Source organism: Andrographis paniculata, unplaced genomic scaffold, assembly GCF_009805555.1.
Source record: "Andrographis paniculata isolate CXL003 unplaced genomic scaffold, ASM980555v1 Contig35END, whole genome shotgun sequence".
NCBI lineage: Eukaryota > Viridiplantae > Streptophyta > Magnoliopsida > Lamiales > Acanthaceae > Andrographis > Andrographis paniculata.
The window spans coordinates 1590358-1608314 of NW_026137568.1; the positions used below are offsets into that span (position 1 = coordinate 1590358).

A 17957-nucleotide genomic window follows, 5' to 3' on the forward strand; every position below is an offset into this window, starting at 1 on the left:
CATGTTTAATTTTATATGATCGTAGCGCTAAAATTGATAAATTTTTTATTCTATGAACAAAAGTGATACATTAGGATTATATTGGGATTATTTTTTATTTTATTTTTTTACTATTTTATGATTTGTGTATTCAGTTGTACTTTTTTTTTCTTTTTATTTATGTTTTTAATTTTTTAATATTTTATGAAATAAAATTTATGTAGTCGTTAAAAAGAAAACACGAGACACCGTGAAGAGCGCTTTTAAACGATAAAAAGGAAAGGAGCAACTCTCACGAACTCAAATCCTTGAAGCTTTGCAAGTGTCTGCCATGGTGAGCGCTAAATCACCCACGATGCACAGTGGTAAATTCTCTAGAGTATCGTCTGATGCTTTATGGTTTGTATTGAACTTTGACGCGCACAGGATTATCTCAAGACAGTTGTGCCCTCACAACTCATTGCGGAGCGTGGCTCCAACCTAGTCGTCATCAACCCAGGTTTGCGATATTTGTGAAAGCAATTTGTGATTTCTATTTAAAATTCTCTGTAGCGTACAATACTAGGGTTGGTTTATATGTGTTTTTTTTTTTTTTTTTTTGAATTTCCTTGTTTCTGATGGTTAATTTAGGCTCAGCCAATGTAAGAATAGGTTTGGCACAGCAGGATTGCCCGATTAGCGTCCCGCATTGCATTGCTAGACGAACATCGCAGGTTCCTAAAAAAAATGTTCAGGACCAGGTTGCTGTTGTTCTTTCAAATTTCTTTTGATTTTTAGTGTTAAGTCTTGGTTTTTGTTGCAATTTTCTGATTCTTGTGCTTTTAAAAAAATATTGCGTGCAGTTGCTTAATTCTCAGATTACCACAGTGCAGCACATGGAGCGTGAAAGGGCTTATGACATTGTTAGTAAACTGATTAAATAGATGAACTGAATTGCTCGAATTATGGAATGAATTGGCCATGTTAAATCTTTCTAGGTTTCATGTTCCTTTTTCATGTCTCAAATGATCAGATTGCATCTTTGTTGAAAATTCGATTTCTGGACGAGGAGGTGATGAACGGTCAATATCCACAAAAGGTAATTGTTTAGGTTTTTGAGGTGTATGGCTAACTGGAAATGATGTATCTACTTTGTTGTTTAGTTGGAGATTCCTTGTTTTAAATGACTTGATTTTGATAATTGAAATGTTCGGGTGGTTCTTGTCAGATGGGTCGTGTGGATGCGCTTCCTCAGCAAAGTAATAGCAAAAAGGATACAGTTATTCCATGGACTGATGTGTTCGAGAAAGGAACATCTTCATCTTCAGTAGAAGGTATATATGTCCAAATGTTTCGATTAATATAGCTTTATACAGTCCTATATGAATTATTACTTTCTAGAGCATCTGTAGTGTATTTTGACTTAACTTTAGCTTGTTATGAAACTGAATTTCACTGAACTTGGTTACTTTACTCCCGGTTGGTATCAAAGCACTACCCTCGCCCCAACCCAACAAATGAAGCTACTAGGGTAAGGGATTTGGTTGGCTCGTGTAAAAAACTACATAATTTATTTTGATACTCCAGTGCAATATAAAAATTTCACATTGTCACCTCATGACACTGATGTGAGATCCAAACCCCATGTCTCATTGCGGAGAGCAGCTATTTGTAAATTTGCAGCAGTGTTTCATATCCATTTTTGATATATATATATATATTTTCTTTAGTTTCTCTAGCCTCAACCAATTAATAGCACCACCACTCACAGTGCATATTTGCAACTAAGGAACAATGGAATGACTGTTTTCTTTTGATACTACCATTTTAGAACCATTCTTCATACCCTTGGAACTTGCTAATGCAAAGCCTCAAGATTATATAGACAGAAGAATAATGCCCGACTGATTCTATGTGGATCTGAGTTGAAATCATATTAGTGTGTCCCATAAGGGATGCCATCAACACTAAACAGGATAAATTTTGCTACTTAAATATCATGACTGGCATGATTAACCATACCAGGGAACAACATGCCATGAAGCTAATACATGCATAATGTGATGTAGTGTTAGTATGTGGAAATGTTGTTGGAAATGAATGCATGTTTCTACATATGACAACCTGGATATGTAAATACTGTGAGGAGGTGCAATTTGATGCTTCTCTCTGACATCCTTTATCATTTCTAATTTTTAGTAATTTTCACTTCCAGTTAACCTTGTTACAGGAAGTTCGCAGAGATTGGGGGAGTCTTCTACCCAAAATGAAGATAATGTTGATGATGGCCCCAGTTCAACTGAACCTAAGTATAGAGAGTATATCATTGGTGAGGAGGCTCTCCGAATACCACCTAATGAACCATATTGTTTGCGACGACCTATTCGAAGAGGTCACTTCAATATTTCTATGTATTATCCGGCGCAGCAGGTATCACCCACGAGTTATCCCTTACTTTGATGATCTATTGTCCTTTTACTACATGAACTTGTTTTGGGCACTATATGTTCTGCACCATTGGGGAAGGCTTGGTTGATGTGTTATTAGAGCTCTGTAGAAAGAATGTCTACTGTGGCTGTGAAGCCATCTTGCTTGCTTACATTTGTTCTTGTGATTTTAACTTTAGTAAACTTTAAATGCATATTTTATTAAAGATGGTGTTCTTGGAGTGCAAATTGAAATATTGTGAAATGCTAGAATTACATGATAATGTTTTTTAAAGTTGTTATTCAACATTTATCTCTGTGCATCCCTGCCTTATTTTTCAGGTAATTGAAGACATGCATTGTATCTGGGATTGGGTTTTGACTGAAAAACTGCACATACCTCCTAGTGAAAGACACATGTATTCTGCAGTTATTGTTGTTCCAGAGTCTTTTGATAACCGCGGTAATTGTGATATATATGCTTTTATCTTGCTGATCATTTGTCAAATTGCGCATTATTACCTCTTTCTCTCTCTCTCTTTTAGTTTGTTAATTTTCATTGCATTCCTGGACGTATGGTGCTCTGCTCTTATATGCACTAACTCAATTCACTTACAGTTGAGTACAAGTAATCTTGGGAAAATTCTATGATGTGATGCAGAAGGGTGGGTTCCAGCCCAATTGAGTCCTCTCTTAGAATTAATTAATATTTTGTTTTGCTTGATATTACGATCTGTTGTTTTGCAAGTAAATCCTATTTCGAGATTGTGATTTATAGTTAGTCTCAGCTCCTATAAATAAACCATCAAATACTAGGTTTAGGGATATGTTTGAATGGAGGTAGGAAGACTCAGACGCTTAACTGGATGTTGGCCATTCTTTTATATATTCTGAAGTGTTTAAGAGTCGATGGCAAAGTTTAGTTTTTTATATGCTTGAGTCTTGGCATATAATGCGGAACTGATATGTTTGGTGGATATTATATTTTAAACACAGAAATGAAGGAAGTTATATCTGTTGTTCTTAGAGACTTGCATTTCAACACAGCAGTGGTCCACCAGGTAGTGTTTTCCTTGAGAAAATTTCTTGAAGATTCTTGATAAAGTTACTGTGTCACCGTTCTTTAAGAATCACTTATATCATTTTCACATATAGTATCTTACTTATACTATACTTAATACTGTCTTGCCACTTTTTCTGTTTTTCTTTTTTTAAATATATATATATATATATGAATATCTTTTAAATATTTCTTTTGAGGCATAATGCAGGAAGGCCTTGCTGCAGTTTTTGGGAATGGTTTATCAACAGCATGTGTTGTGAATATTGGTGCTCAAGTTACTTCAGTTATCTGCATTGAGGTGTGTTGTCACTTACATCTGTTGTGTGATTTTGTTCTGTCTGTTCAGGGGACTTTTTGATATGGATGCTTGTGTCCTTGAGGCAACAATTAGATATGATACATAGTTTTTCTGGTTAAATATCTAAAATCACAGTGGCTTTTGGATGATTTTCCTCGGTATAAATATTACCATATTTCAGCAGCTGCAGGCACTAAACTACTACTGCGCATAGTTTTGCCACTGGGTGTGGCAAATGGGAAAACAAACAACCTTGATTATTGTCTATAATACAGTTACATGAATGAGTGATTTCTGTTATTTGCTTTGATCACTCTTCTGTTGATATTTAGGATGGAGTGGCACTGCCTACTACTCAGATTATTCTACGATATGGTGGAGAGGTGAGGATCAGGTTCCTGATTTTGACATGTTCACTTCATTCTTTTTATTTTTTATTTTTTTTATATATCTGAAAGAAACATTCTTAAAGCTACTATCGATGGATAAAGTTCCGTAAATGCCCTTCAACGTGCTCAGACATAAATGAACTCTATAATTTTAATCTGCTGTTTGAAGAGGTTGTAACTTACTTGATTCTTTTCACTTAGTGTGTTTGCACTTTGTTATTTTTCTTTATCTTTGTTCTTTCTTTCCAATTTTTCACTAAAAGTTCTTGGCGATTCAATCTATGTATGAAAAATCATACAGAATGATAACATGTCAAAATGATTGATTTGATATTTAAGTCTTGTTTGCTCTTAACTTCCGGTGATTACATAACTGTGTTTAATACTTTTGCTGTTCTCGCAGATAGCATTTTAGTTGAATACTCTCACTGTGAGAACATATTTCAGGATATATCAAGATGTCTTCTTTGGACTCAGAGGCATCATCAGACATGGCCAGCAATCCGCACTGATCCTCTGACAAGGCCCATAGACTTGTTGATGCTGAATCAGCTTCGAGTGTCTCACTGCCAGATCAGAGTGAGTTCATCACATTTTCTCCTGGAGATAAATCACAATTTACTTATCTTTTATGCTGTGTTCAGGAAGGTGAAGTTGAAGCTTTTGCAGTTGTCCACTCTTATGAACATGGTGCACCACCAGGATTTCACAAGACAAGACTAACTGCGCTTAATGTGAGTCAAACTGAATATTACAATGGTGTTAAATAAAGTAAAATCTTGATTTTAATTGATAAATTCTTCCCGTACCTCGTGGAATTGTATTGACATTTACTTTGTCCTTTTGTTTCTGAAATATGTTGCTGTAGTCATTATTGATATCACGACCTTGATGCTTTTTGATGTGTAGACTTTAGTTTAATGAAATATTTGATAGGCAGTGCTCATTAAGTTCTGTCTAAGTCTTTGACGATGAAGTTGATAGTATTATATACTGCCAATTGCCTAAAGTAGTGAGGACAAACTAATTCTCATAGAAAGTGTAATCCAAGGCAATGTCTAGTCGTGAGACCCCTGAAGTTGGAAAGATTTTTATAATTATTTGATGGTTGTAACTCGTGACTGGTCAATAAATTTGTGAATATTCTCTAATGAGACCAGGTTCCTCCAATGGGTTTGTTCTACCCAATGCTTTTGGTTCCGGATGTTTATCCACCACCGCCTCGGACATGGTAAGCTACAAGTAGGTTCACTCTCCAGTTTGGATATATTTAGACTCATCAACTCTTATGTCCCATCTTAATAAATCTAATCTGCATCGCCAGGTTCAGTGACAATGAGGACATGCTGGAAGAAACGTGGGATTTTTCCAGAAGATCAGACATGTCGGATGGTTACTTCTCTGGTGGTGGTGGTTATTTTCCGATGTGGGATAACTACCCTATATTTCACTCAAAGCCAAAAAAGCAGGATTGCATTGGACTTGCTGACGCCATCACAAAAAGTATTCTTTCAACAGGTATATTTTGCATTCATCTTTCTATTGAAGTGTATTTGCTTGTGCTTTACTTTTGTTGAATTTAAATTTTACAGGGCGTATAGATCTGCAGAGAAAATTGTTCTGTAGCATGCAATTGGTGAGTCCTACCTTCGTCTTAACTTTTGAAATTGATACCCAAGTCAACGCTGATGACATGATTCAATTCTTCAGATAGGTGGAGTGGCCATGACAGAGGGTCTTATTTCTGCTGTTGAAGAGAGGTTTGTTACACTAGTTAGTTTAAATCCCATCATTCTTTTTCGTAATTGAATAATAATAGTTAGGCGACTGAGTGAAATGAAAATATTGCATTCTTTATGCTTCAGTTGCTTATATAGCAAAAAGTTTCCGATCATCATTATGAATATTATTATTACTATCAATTTTATACTAGAGCTCTTCATCATTTCTTTTCTTCATATTTTCGTTTGCAGAGTATTGCACGCAATTCCTTCCCATGAGGCCATTGATACTGTGGAGGTTGGTCCATTTCCCTTCATACAAATGTATTATAATATGAGTGCATATTCTATCCATGTCATGTTCTAAATGTAGATGCTTTTAGTTTCAACTTTCATGAGACCATATTTACTCGACTCATTTCTTAGTTCTCTATGTTGCAAAGAAATAATAATCCCAAATACAGAAAGGTATTGTTTTTTGTCATTGATTTTTGCAACGCCCATGACTCCTATTATGCTGGTGGTTATCATTTTATATTTCATTTTCCTTTGATTTCGGCTCAAAGCTCTTTAATTTGATTTTGTAACATGACAGGTCTTGCAATCTAGAACAAACCCTGCATTCGTGCCATGGAAAGGTGGAGCTGTAAGTATTTTCCATAATTTGATGATTCCAAAAAATAATCTTGTGGTTGCACAAAACATATGCGAGCAATGGTGCCTTTGAGAAATATCCTCAATTCCGTCAGTGCAAATACAAATTTGCAACTCTTGAATCAAGTATTTGATATTACTTAGGCAAAATTGCTTGTAATCTACCCATAATTTGAAAAGTCTGCCTTATACTCCCTTATGATTTAAGAACTGCACAAGACTCCATCGCATTTTTGAGAATATTGTATAGAATTCTCTAGAAATTGCGTGAGACTCTATTGTGGTTTTTTTTTTTTTCTAAAACACTGCACAGAATCTTTAGAACACAAAAAGGATTCTATACAATATTTTCTAAAATACGAGGGAGCCGATTTTGAAATCATAAGAAACAATTGTGCACAATTTTCAAACCATAAGTAGATTACAAACAATTTTTCTGAGTGATTGAATTTTGAATCACACACATTCCTATTCACTTTCTATGAAATGTTTGTTGCAGATACTGGGAATCCTTGATTATGTTCGCGATGCCTGGATACACCGCGAGGATTGGATCCGAAACGGTGTTCATATACCGAGTGCTAGAAAGTACAAAGATTCATATTTTCTACAAGCACAATCCATGAGCTACATAAATAATTAGGTAACAAATGTATCATTCCCTTCACTATTACATTTTACATTTTCATTGTAGCAGCAGATTGAGAATTAACAAGTCTTGCGACATATATATCATCATTGATAATTGATTTTTAGATCTGTCTTATTCTACAAAAATCAAATAAGCATCACAATACTGACCTCTGACTTGGTTTGAATATTTCACAATTTTCTGTATCTGCCAATTTTGGTAATTATATTTTATAAACTTTGAGTTTGGCAAATGAGTTGAATTTATAGCTACAAGTCTGACTTGGATTAGGATGTAATCAAAACCTTCTAAATTAAATTAGTTGGCTGTTCTTACTGCTTTTATTTTATTTTATTTTCTTGGGCCATCTGGAAATCATTAGTATATACATGTTTCGTTTTTTCATTATTTTATTTCTTGTATGTCTTTTCAGTGTGGAAAATTGAACATTCTTTAGGCCCATACTGTCACTTTCTTTTAAGCTAACTATTGTTGAATGATTTTCTTGATCATTTATTTTAATATCTCATTTGCTTTGATTTTGTGACTTGTCTTTTGAAGCATGAAGTAATATATAGGCATCAATTATTAGTAATACTTTCTTTTCAGGTTAGTTGAGACCACCTATTTATTTTCTTTCCTACCTTTCATTTTGACCAAAAAAATAAAATAAAATTGTGGGAGGAAATGTAGTTAGTGTTTAGATATGATTTTTGTAAGATTTTCTAAGTTTTAAAAATTGGGTAAATTATATATCAAAACCTTGTGTTTTACTAAAAATGCACATTTATTGCGTGAAATCCTTGTGTTAATGGAAAGTTTGCATGAAACACCCTCCTTGTTTGGTTCGAAATAAAGACCTAAATTACGTCAGTTTTATACAAATAAAAAATAAAAAATAATTTAAATATTTTTTTTTAAATAAAATAAATAAATAAATAATCGATCAATCATTTATTTTTATAATTTTTATAAAAATCAGACAATAATTTGTCTTCAAAAATTATAAAATGAAGGATTAATAAATTATTTATTTATTTATTTAATGCAAAAAAATTATTTAAAATATTTTATTTGTATAAAATTTGCGTAATTTAGGGGAATAAATAAGTGCATTTTTACTAAAATTGTTATATAATTTATCCTTAAAAATTTTGGGGAATATTAAAATATTGAATATCTTATGTGATATTTTGTGGCTAAAAATAGATATTTGATGTCAAAAATTATATTTTTGATATATTCTATGAACGTATTCTTTTGGGTATTTATAGTAAATTACAAAATGATAATATTTTATTAGTCAGTGAAGGTGTGTAAGATAGTTTTGATATATGTGATATTTGTATTATATATATGTGTAATAGTATGATTGTAGTTTATATTATGGTATTAGTGTGATTTTTTTAACTATTATAAGAAATAAATACATTTAAATGAGACAAATAAAAATAGTAAAAAAATGCTGATATACAACTTGAGGCTCGTGGGATTTTACAAAAAGAATTTATTTATTTATTCTGTTTTGAATTTGAATTTGAGTAGTATTTTGATAATTTTTTATAAGAAAAAATAATATATTTTTATTAAAATTTATTAAAATTGATTAAAAAAAAGTAAAACTACTGTTTAGTGAATATAAATATCATTAAATTTTTTAAAAGTAAATGTAAACAGAACCAAAGTATTAAGAAATGTTCAATAAATTTAAGGCATTATATTTTACTCTTTCGGTCTATATATTTTGGGCATATTTATATAGATGCGAAAATTTAGGTAAAGTATAATTAGTAAGTAATTAAAAAGTATATTAGTAAAAATAATTATTATTTAATAAAAATAATTATAGATTAAGACTAAGAGAAGTAAATAGTTTAATTAAGATTAAAAAAATTATACTCCCTCCGTCCCACTTCTCATGTCCACATTTCCATTTCCGTTCGTTCCACTTATTTTGTCACTTTCTTTTTTTGGAAAATAATTATACGCTTTAATCTTATTTTTAAAATTTTAATTTTTAATTTTTTTTAATTTTAATTATACTAATAAATTATCTTTATCTTAATCTATAATTATTTTTATTATACGATAATTATTTTCACTAATACATTTTTAACTATTTACTGATTATACCCCTTTTAAATTCTCGTGTCTACAATAACGCGGTCAAATTATCCGGGACGGAGGGAGTAATATTTAAAATTTAAAATATAATTAAAGTGGATAATCAGATTTCCAAAAAAGGAAAGAACAAGTTACGTGGGACGGACGAAAAAAGAAAATAGGGATAAATTATGTGGGCGGATAAAAATAAAAAATATGAATAAATTATGTGGAACGGAGGGAGTAATATCTTTTTTGTCCTCATTAATATCTTTTTAAAATTTACTATTGTATTCTTATAATGATTATTTGATAAAGAATGTAATTTGTTATACAACTTATGAGTGATTTTAAATACTCATATAAATGGTCTTTTTTATTTTTAATAAATTTATCAAATTTGAAATATAATTAACAAATATAAATTAATTTAATTAAATTTCTAACATCTTACGTAATTTATTTAAAATTTTTTTTATTTTTATATTTTTCTTCAATTAACAATATTTTTATTTATCCTTAAAATTCTCTATTTTTTTTATAAAATTAATTTACGATAATGATAAATATTTTTTTATTTATTTGTATTATATAAAATTTTATTATGTATAAAATAATATTTATATGGTATATATTTTTATTAAGATATAATGTAAAAAATATTTAAATATATATTTTAAAATCTTTTAATAATTAAATAATTAATTTATATTATCTAAATTTTTGTATATATAAAAAAAAAAAAAAAACAGAGAGATTATTGAAATTTAGGCTTATTTATTTTAAATTTATTTATATATATATATCTTGTGTGATACTGCCTCCGTCCCATGTAATATGGATACATGAGAATTTAGGTAAAATATAATTAATAAGTAATTAAAAAGTGTATTAGTAAAAATAATTATTATTTAGTAAAAATAATTATAAATTAAGATTAAGATAAGTAAATAATTTAATTAAAATTAAGAAAATTTAAAATTTAAAATTTAAAATATGATTAAAGTGCATAATTATATTTCTAAAAAAAATAAAAAAGATAAATTATATGGGACGAACGAAAATAGAAAATAGAGACCAATTATGTAGACTGCGGAGGAGTAATATTGAGAGCAAGTGAGAGTGAGAAGGGGACAATGATGATAACAAAGAAGCAAGCCTGGACGTAACGTGCAATTGAATTGATTGAACAGGTTGCTCGCTGAAGGACAGTAAATTGACACGTAAACCCATCTCAACCGTTGGATCACACACCGCTGATGATGATTATGATGATGACCGATAATTATTGTTCACCTATGCTTTAACGGCGGCACTAACGCCGGCGGAAAGCCTGTTAAAAATTAACGGTCATATTCTGGTCAAATCAATTTCATCCTCTGGTTGGAAAGTAGTTGGATTCGTTGGCGCCGAGCTGTCTCCACGCGGCTCAGCTCAGCTCAGCCGCCTACTAGTTTATTATTAACCGCTTATTACTCATTTTTTTTATTTTTTTATTTATTATTATATTTATCCTGGGATATCTTAAAATATTTATAAAGAATATATTAAATAATATCTTAAAAATATAAAATTTAAATTCAAATTTTAAAGAACACACTATTAGCCTTCGTTTAAATAAGAACATTAAAATTTTAAAATTTGACAAAATTTTAAAAATAATAAAAAAGTTGAATGTTTTATCTAATATAAATGAATATTGAATATAAAATGTAATATTTTGCATAGAAATTTTTTAATATTATAATTTTAAAAGATTATTATCTGTTTAGAAAGTTATAATCTCGGGTACATAGTGAATAATCAAATTCAAATTTTAATAAATAATGTAAAAAATTTGTTGTATATTGTTATAAAACAATTTAGAATCGAAATCAAATATTCGTTTTAGAAATTATCAAATCTAACTCGAATTCTACAACAAACAATATAATTTTATAAATTTCACGTCATATTACCTCGAATAAAAACAGGTTTATTAAAAATTAAGGGTCAGACACTTCATAAACCCAATAAAAAAAGGTGACTAAGCCAAAAAAATACAAGAAACTAATCCCAAACTAGGCAGCCTACGATTTACACCCACCACAAATCCAAAAATATTCACCGACGAGACAGAAAAGAACATACGAATCGCTTATTCGCGACTAAGTTTTACCTCAGACAACTTACACTGCTTCAAAAAAAGCTCGTCGGGACAAGCTTGATATAAGGCGACGGAGGCACGCCGGAAAAACCCAAGAAAATAGGTTCACAAGTGAGTTTGTAAGAAACCGTGATAAAAAATGAGACATATTAAGACTGATGCGTGTCAATGAAGGAATGAATTTTTTTCTCAACCCTCAACACATATTTTTGATCAAAGTAATTCTAATTTAAATAAACAGACTGGATCATATTTTGGATATATGGGTTGCAGGTCGGGTTTGGGTTTGGATTTGAGGGTATAGGTAGTACACTCAATACATCCTTCACCTCTTTCTTAATCAAAGTCACGAAAGGACTGTAAAGGATCATCATTGCCTTATTAAACCTGCAAAAAATAAAATAAAATACAAAATTAGTTTATATTGTATATAATACAAGCCTAAAGTAATATCATCTCATATGTATATTCACAATTTAAATTTTTTAAATAAGATAAAATCTTTGAAACAGATTACACTTTAGTTCCTTGTCTGATAGATTAAATTGAAATGAATTTTTTTTCAACTTTATCAATTTTTTAGACACAATATTTTTAATAAAATAGAACCGAACATCAATATGCTTAGTTCTATAATGAAATACCGAGTTTTTACAAAGATAGATTACATATTAATTATCAGAATAAACTATAACATCATGACTCAAATAATCTATTTCAGACGAGAGCCCCTTAACCAAATAGCTTCTTTTAAAGCTTCAATTGAGTTTTTGTTTCTAACCGACCCTACAGCTAAATCCAACCCGATCCAAATCTTACATGACCCGATTTGGAAATGAGATTAAAATTAGATCTCACTTTTTTTTCTTTTTTTTTTTCCGCGACGGATCTGCTCTATCTTCTCCTTGGCCTAGCTCTGTTTGCGACTTTGAAACCAGTCCCTGTCGATTTTATCTTTTTCTCGGTACTTATCTCGTTCAACTTCGGTTTCGAACCTTTACTCATTAAGGTAAGGTTGTTACCTCTTTTCTTGGGGTTTATCCATTTTGAGAGTTGGGAGCTGAGTGGGAGTGAGAAACTATCATGTGGTGTCGATTATTCGGTGTTCTTCCTTGCTTGGTAGTTGTTGGAGTTGTTCTGCTGAATCCCTTCCTCTTGTTCTTTGTAAGACTGCGGGTTACTTGGTGTTGAAATCCTCATGTTTTTCCTTTGTAGTGTTGCCTCGTTAGAAGATTTGGAATTGACGCGAAGTGAACTGTGATATGAGCCACCAGATATTTTGTTATATTACAACATTGATTTTATTTTATTATTATTATTTTGATTTTATAATTTATTTGTGGAACTAACCTACTAATTTTCTTTATGAGAATTATAGTGTTTGGTTATAGGAATTAATGCGAATAATCGATAGTAGGGGAAACAAACTTCTAACACTCAAAAATCGCAATATACTACAACATGCTGTAATTGAGACTCCTAACTCACACAAAACCTACAATAAGTAAACATATAAAAAGTGATTGATTTTTTATTATTTTTATCATTAGCATAATTTAAATCAACGTATTCCTCAAAATTTAAACCACAATCACATTTAATATAAAACAATCCAACGTCATTTGTGCCAACAAAATATCTTAATAATAATTTTAAAGCAATGTTCTAAGTCAGTATTAGACATGTGCTTACTCAAACAACTTAGGTACAGACGATGTCCGTTATTTATGATTTGTTTTTTTTGTAAATATTTTCTTACATATTTCTCAAAAAAATTAATATATTATATACATTTATTATTTTTATATTATCTATATAATTCTCTATATTTCACATTAATAAAAATTATTTAAAATAAAAACCACAAAACAAACACACCATTAGTAATTCTAAATTTGAGATTAATTATTTTAATTTGTTACTTTCTCGTAAATATTCGGTCAAAATACCACAAATACCACAGGCTTTGTCCCCTCCTAAGCCGAGCCGAGCCGAGCCGACTCATAGTAGCATATTTACTCTTTATGCTTCTTAACAATCTTTGACTGCAAATTGGATTCCCAATCTCAGCACCGCACCGACACGTGCGCAGCACGCGCCCCTTATTTATACCCAATTCCCTCCGTTCACACTTCTCGCACCTTCTCATTTCTCTCATAACTGAAACTCTTCTCAAATTAAAATCTCTCCCCCAAAATCCATGGCGGACGCTCATCGGAAGACTTCGGCGTCGCGGCGGCAGCCGAGCAGGTTGCAGCGGAGAGCGCCGGCGTCGATTCAGATCAGTCCGGCGACGGAATGGAACGTCGCGATTCCGCTCCTGTCGCCGCTGGTTCAGTCGCCGACCGCCGCTAATCCGACGCCTGAGATGAAATTGTGCTCCGGTGCTGGTAGTAGCAAGGAGGCGCCGGCGCCGGCGCCGGAGAATCCTGCGGTGGTTGCGAAGAAGTGGCAGCACCCTGCGGCGCCGTTCTATTACGAAGCGACGCCGTTTCGGCCGTTTGTGTGTACGGGAAGGGGAAGTTTGGATAGATAGATAGGTTTTTAATTTTGATTTTTGTTAAATGTTAATATTATCTTCGTTACTGCTATTTCAGATTAATTTAAAATAATTACAAATTACAAAAATTGCATATATATATATATATATATTATGGATTATGTATTGTCTAATTTGAATGCTTTTGATTTCTTGGTAACAAATTGGTGATTAATTTAGGTATAGAAAGTGAACTTTGATTACTGTCTTGTAGTGATTGAGAAATATTATCATGCTTGAAACATGTGTTTGTACAAGGTACTCCCTCGTTCCCTCCCACAATTATAGTCTTAATTGAGTTTGAGATTATATTGATAGATAGATAAAAATAATGAATAAAAGATTTTTTTTGCCTTTGTGAGTATATTAGAATAAAAAGTAGTGATAATTGTGTAATAAATATGAAAAAGTAACAGTAATTTTACGGTGATATGATTATTTATGAAAATAAAACTATTGTATTGGGACGGAGAAAGAATGTCATGAGTTGTATTTATACTATTTAAAATATAAAAAAGAAAATGTATTTCATAGGAATAGTAAATATAAAACATATTTCTTCAGTTTCACTTCGATTGATTTTATTTTTTATTTTTTTGTCTTACAATGATATAATTTTTTTCCCCCTAAAATTTACTAAATTGAAATATATTTAACAATAAATTTAATTAACTTAAGAATATATAATATCATATAGGACCAATTTAAATTTTTCTATTTTTATCTCTCTATTCAATAAAAAATATCTGTATTTCTATTTCAAATTTATCATTTTTTAATAAAATTAGTTTATCTAAATTATATATAAACAAATAAATATTTTGTAATACTTAAAATTCTACTATATTGCATATATTTTAAATTTATTTAATTATATGAATTTATTAAAATACAGGCCCAAATGAGCTAATCTAAACGAGCCGCGTAGAACCGTTGAGCCAAGTAAATATAATAATCATTTTTATTTTTATTTTTATCACTTTTGTCTATTACATTAGAAAATATTATTTTTCTATAATAAAAGTAATAGGATATTAATGCCTAAATATCTTTTATTTTTATATAAATTATAAATATATCACAATAAATACAAGTAATTATAGATAAGGTATAAAGAACAAAGATATTAAAATCAACAATTTCTTCTAATAAATAACATATCATTATATTTTAATTTACAAAAAAGATATATTTTAAATTGATCGGAGAAAAAATTATTTATTTTATCATTAGTTTAAACCAATATACCAATATTATCTATCTCATTGCTCTTTTTCTTTAACTCTCTTTTTAATGACATTTATTTTATTATTATTATTTATCTTGTTTTATTATCTTCCATTTATTATTCTATAATTTTTTAGACTTGTAATTATGAAATTTTAAAAATAATTTCTATTATTAATTTTTTTTAAAAAAAATACACCTATTAATACTATTTTGAATTTGAATTTTTTATGTTAATTATTTATTTTGATATATTTATTATTTAACTTCTATCATAAAATTATTTTTTAATATTAATTATAAAAATATTTAATATATTTTAATATTTTAAAATAATTTGTAAGTTATAACTCACTTAGCTCGTTATACATCGATGGATTGGATTGAATTGACTAAATTTTAGTTAGTCCTGTTGTTCCGCCAATAATCCGATTATATAACTGTTAATTGTGAACAAATATTAATTTCTTCAAAATTTTCTCATCCCCATTTTTTTTTTTTTTTTTTTTTGCTCATATAAACATAGTATACTATTTTAACTCTAAATTACTATTTTTAACCCCTACATAATATTAACTTACAAAATTATCAAACTATTTAAAAATCAAATAATCCATTTCTATTTTGTCTTCTACTCTAATCTTCTTCTTGGTACTCGTATTCCCTTTCGATTGAACCCGCGACTTCACTTTAACTCTCTCACCCACAACTATCGTTGTCTCCGCCATACCGTCGTTATTCACCCCCATTCTATGTTTTCGCTAAAACTAGTTTGTATAAACGTGTTGTATTTCCACCAAAACAAATACTTTTCAAGATAATAACTTATTTGATTTTGAAGTACAAATCTCTTCTAATACAAGTAATTTGTGGGGTATGTACGCCTTGTTGAAGTATACATATGTTGCATTTGATTATGGTAGAAAAAAAATATATCGACTTTGATCTCGAAGTACACATTTATTTAATTACAAATACAAGATTAGAAAGAGCCAAGTGTAACGTGATTACTATGTAATTACAACTTTGATCTTTTATAAGTACAATTGTCTTTTATTATAGGTATAATCTTCGGAGTATCATTTTTTCGAGGCAGTTACACTGCCTTATCGCGCTTGACCAATGGTACATGTTGAAAATAGTTCATTCTCATGTCCTACATAAAATATGGCGATTGAAAGTGGATTTTTGAATTGTGAAGACGCATTTGAAATGAAAAATAACGTTGTATAAATTTCTTGTAATTTGGAGGATATATGTTCATTATTAAATTATACGCATAGTTGCATTCGAATATGGTGGCAAAACAAAAAAAAAAAATATCAACATTAATGTCAAAGTACAAATTTTTTCTAATGCATGTATAGGTCTCGAACGGCTAACTGAAATATGTTTTTTTATGTAGGTACAACTTTGATTTTATATAGGTACAATTATCTTTTATTATACACACAACTTTCTGCATATTATTTTTTCGAGGCGGTTACAACATATATATATATATAGACATTTACATATATATTAATACATACACTATAAAAAAATAGTATATTTGTAACGGAATTCTGTTCCTAAAGTTCACGTAGCTAACGTAATTCCATCTCTAATTCCGTCTCTAATATCATTAGTAACAGAAAAAATGAATTTAGGAACGAAAAAACCTCGTTACAAAATTGATAATTTCTTGTAGTGATAATTGTATATAATACTTATAAACAACTTTTACAAATAGATTTTAATTTACATATACATTTATATTTTACATATACATTAATACATAATTGTAAATAATACTTATAAACAACTTTTACAAATAGATATTCATTTATATATACCATTTATATTTACAAATACACTTAATTAATATTTATAAAAAATATTTACATTTGACATAAAAAATGACGTTGTATTATTGGAAAATTTTCGTATAATTTGTGGGATATGTGTTTTTTATTAAAGTATATGTACAGTTGCATGCAGCTGCATCCGAATACGATGAAAAAATACAAAAAATATAGATTTTGATCTTGAAATACAAGTTTTCTCTAGTACACCGCACAGGTAGGGAACATTTACTTTGTAGGATAGAATTATAATACATTTATTCTTGTAATAGATTATGTAATCATATGATAAAGTAATTTAATGCTTACTATAATTGATTATTATATAAGGCTATTAATTTTTCCTAAAACACCCTTAATTAAATGATAAAATTAATAGTAAGTTGGGTATTAATAAAAGTTAAAGTAGTCTTTTTATATTAATTATACCTTAGTACTATTTAATACCCACGTATAAGAGAAGTATTAATAATCCTTGATAATAGTATTATTATATCGAGGTTTAGTTTATTATGAGTTATAGTAATGCATAGTAAACACATGATTAAATTAGATAAAATAATATTATCCACCATAATCATTCAAAGTAAAACACACCCGCACATGATTAGGAATGGTGAAGTGCAACATGATTCATACGAAGGTACAACTTTTGAGTTTGGTAAATACAAATGTTTTCTATTATAACCACAACTTTCCGCTTACTATTTTTTTTAGAGGCAATTACAATGTATATACATTCACGCATATATTAATACTCCCTCCGTCAAAGTAAAAAATATACATTTACTTTTGATGCAAAGTTTAAGAAATAATAGTATTTTAATTATAGCAGGTATGTAAAAGTAGTGTAATGACATTTTTGCTCTTACTTTTTGGTATAAAAGTAATGATTTGATGTAAAGTAAGATATTTGTGAAAAAAAAAAAAGAGTATTTAATAAAATGATTACTTTGTA

The 17957-nt window shown here is 29.7% G+C and overlaps 2 protein-coding genes across 3 annotated transcripts; both read left to right on the forward strand.

Moving 5' to 3' along the window:
- Positions 1 to 222: 222 nt before the first annotated feature.
- Positions 223 to 7408, forward strand: LOC127249154 (actin-related protein 9). Of its 2 annotated transcripts, none has more exons than XM_051271845.1 (20): positions 223 to 313; positions 406 to 478; positions 610 to 719; positions 822 to 881; positions 992 to 1057; positions 1187 to 1292; positions 2174 to 2388; positions 2727 to 2847; positions 3381 to 3445; positions 3656 to 3745; positions 4078 to 4128; positions 4582 to 4713; positions 4779 to 4868; positions 5295 to 5365; positions 5459 to 5652; positions 5727 to 5770; positions 5845 to 5894; positions 6108 to 6153; positions 6451 to 6501; positions 7009 to 7408. In XM_051271845.1, exons 1-20 carry the CDS (start codon positions 311 to 313, stop codon positions 7150 to 7152), a joined length of 1782 nt encoding a protein of 593 aa, XP_051127802.1. In that variant the 5' UTR covers positions 223 to 310; the 3' UTR covers positions 7153 to 7408. The 2 variants fall into 2 exon arrangements, with proteins under 2 accessions (XP_051127802.1, XP_051127803.1); XM_051271846.1 differs by having other exon boundaries at positions 226 to 313; positions 2189 to 2388; positions 7009 to 7406.
- A 6008-nt stretch (positions 7409 to 13416) lies between these two features.
- LOC127249280 (uncharacterized protein At4g14450, chloroplastic-like) lies at positions 13417 to 14202 on the forward strand. Its single transcript, XM_051272012.1, has one exon. The coding sequence runs from the start codon at positions 13590 to 13592 to the stop codon at positions 13923 to 13925; it is 336 nt and encodes a 111-aa protein (XP_051127969.1). The 5' UTR covers positions 13417 to 13589; the 3' UTR covers positions 13926 to 14202.
- Positions 14203 to 17957: the final 3755 nt, after the last annotated feature.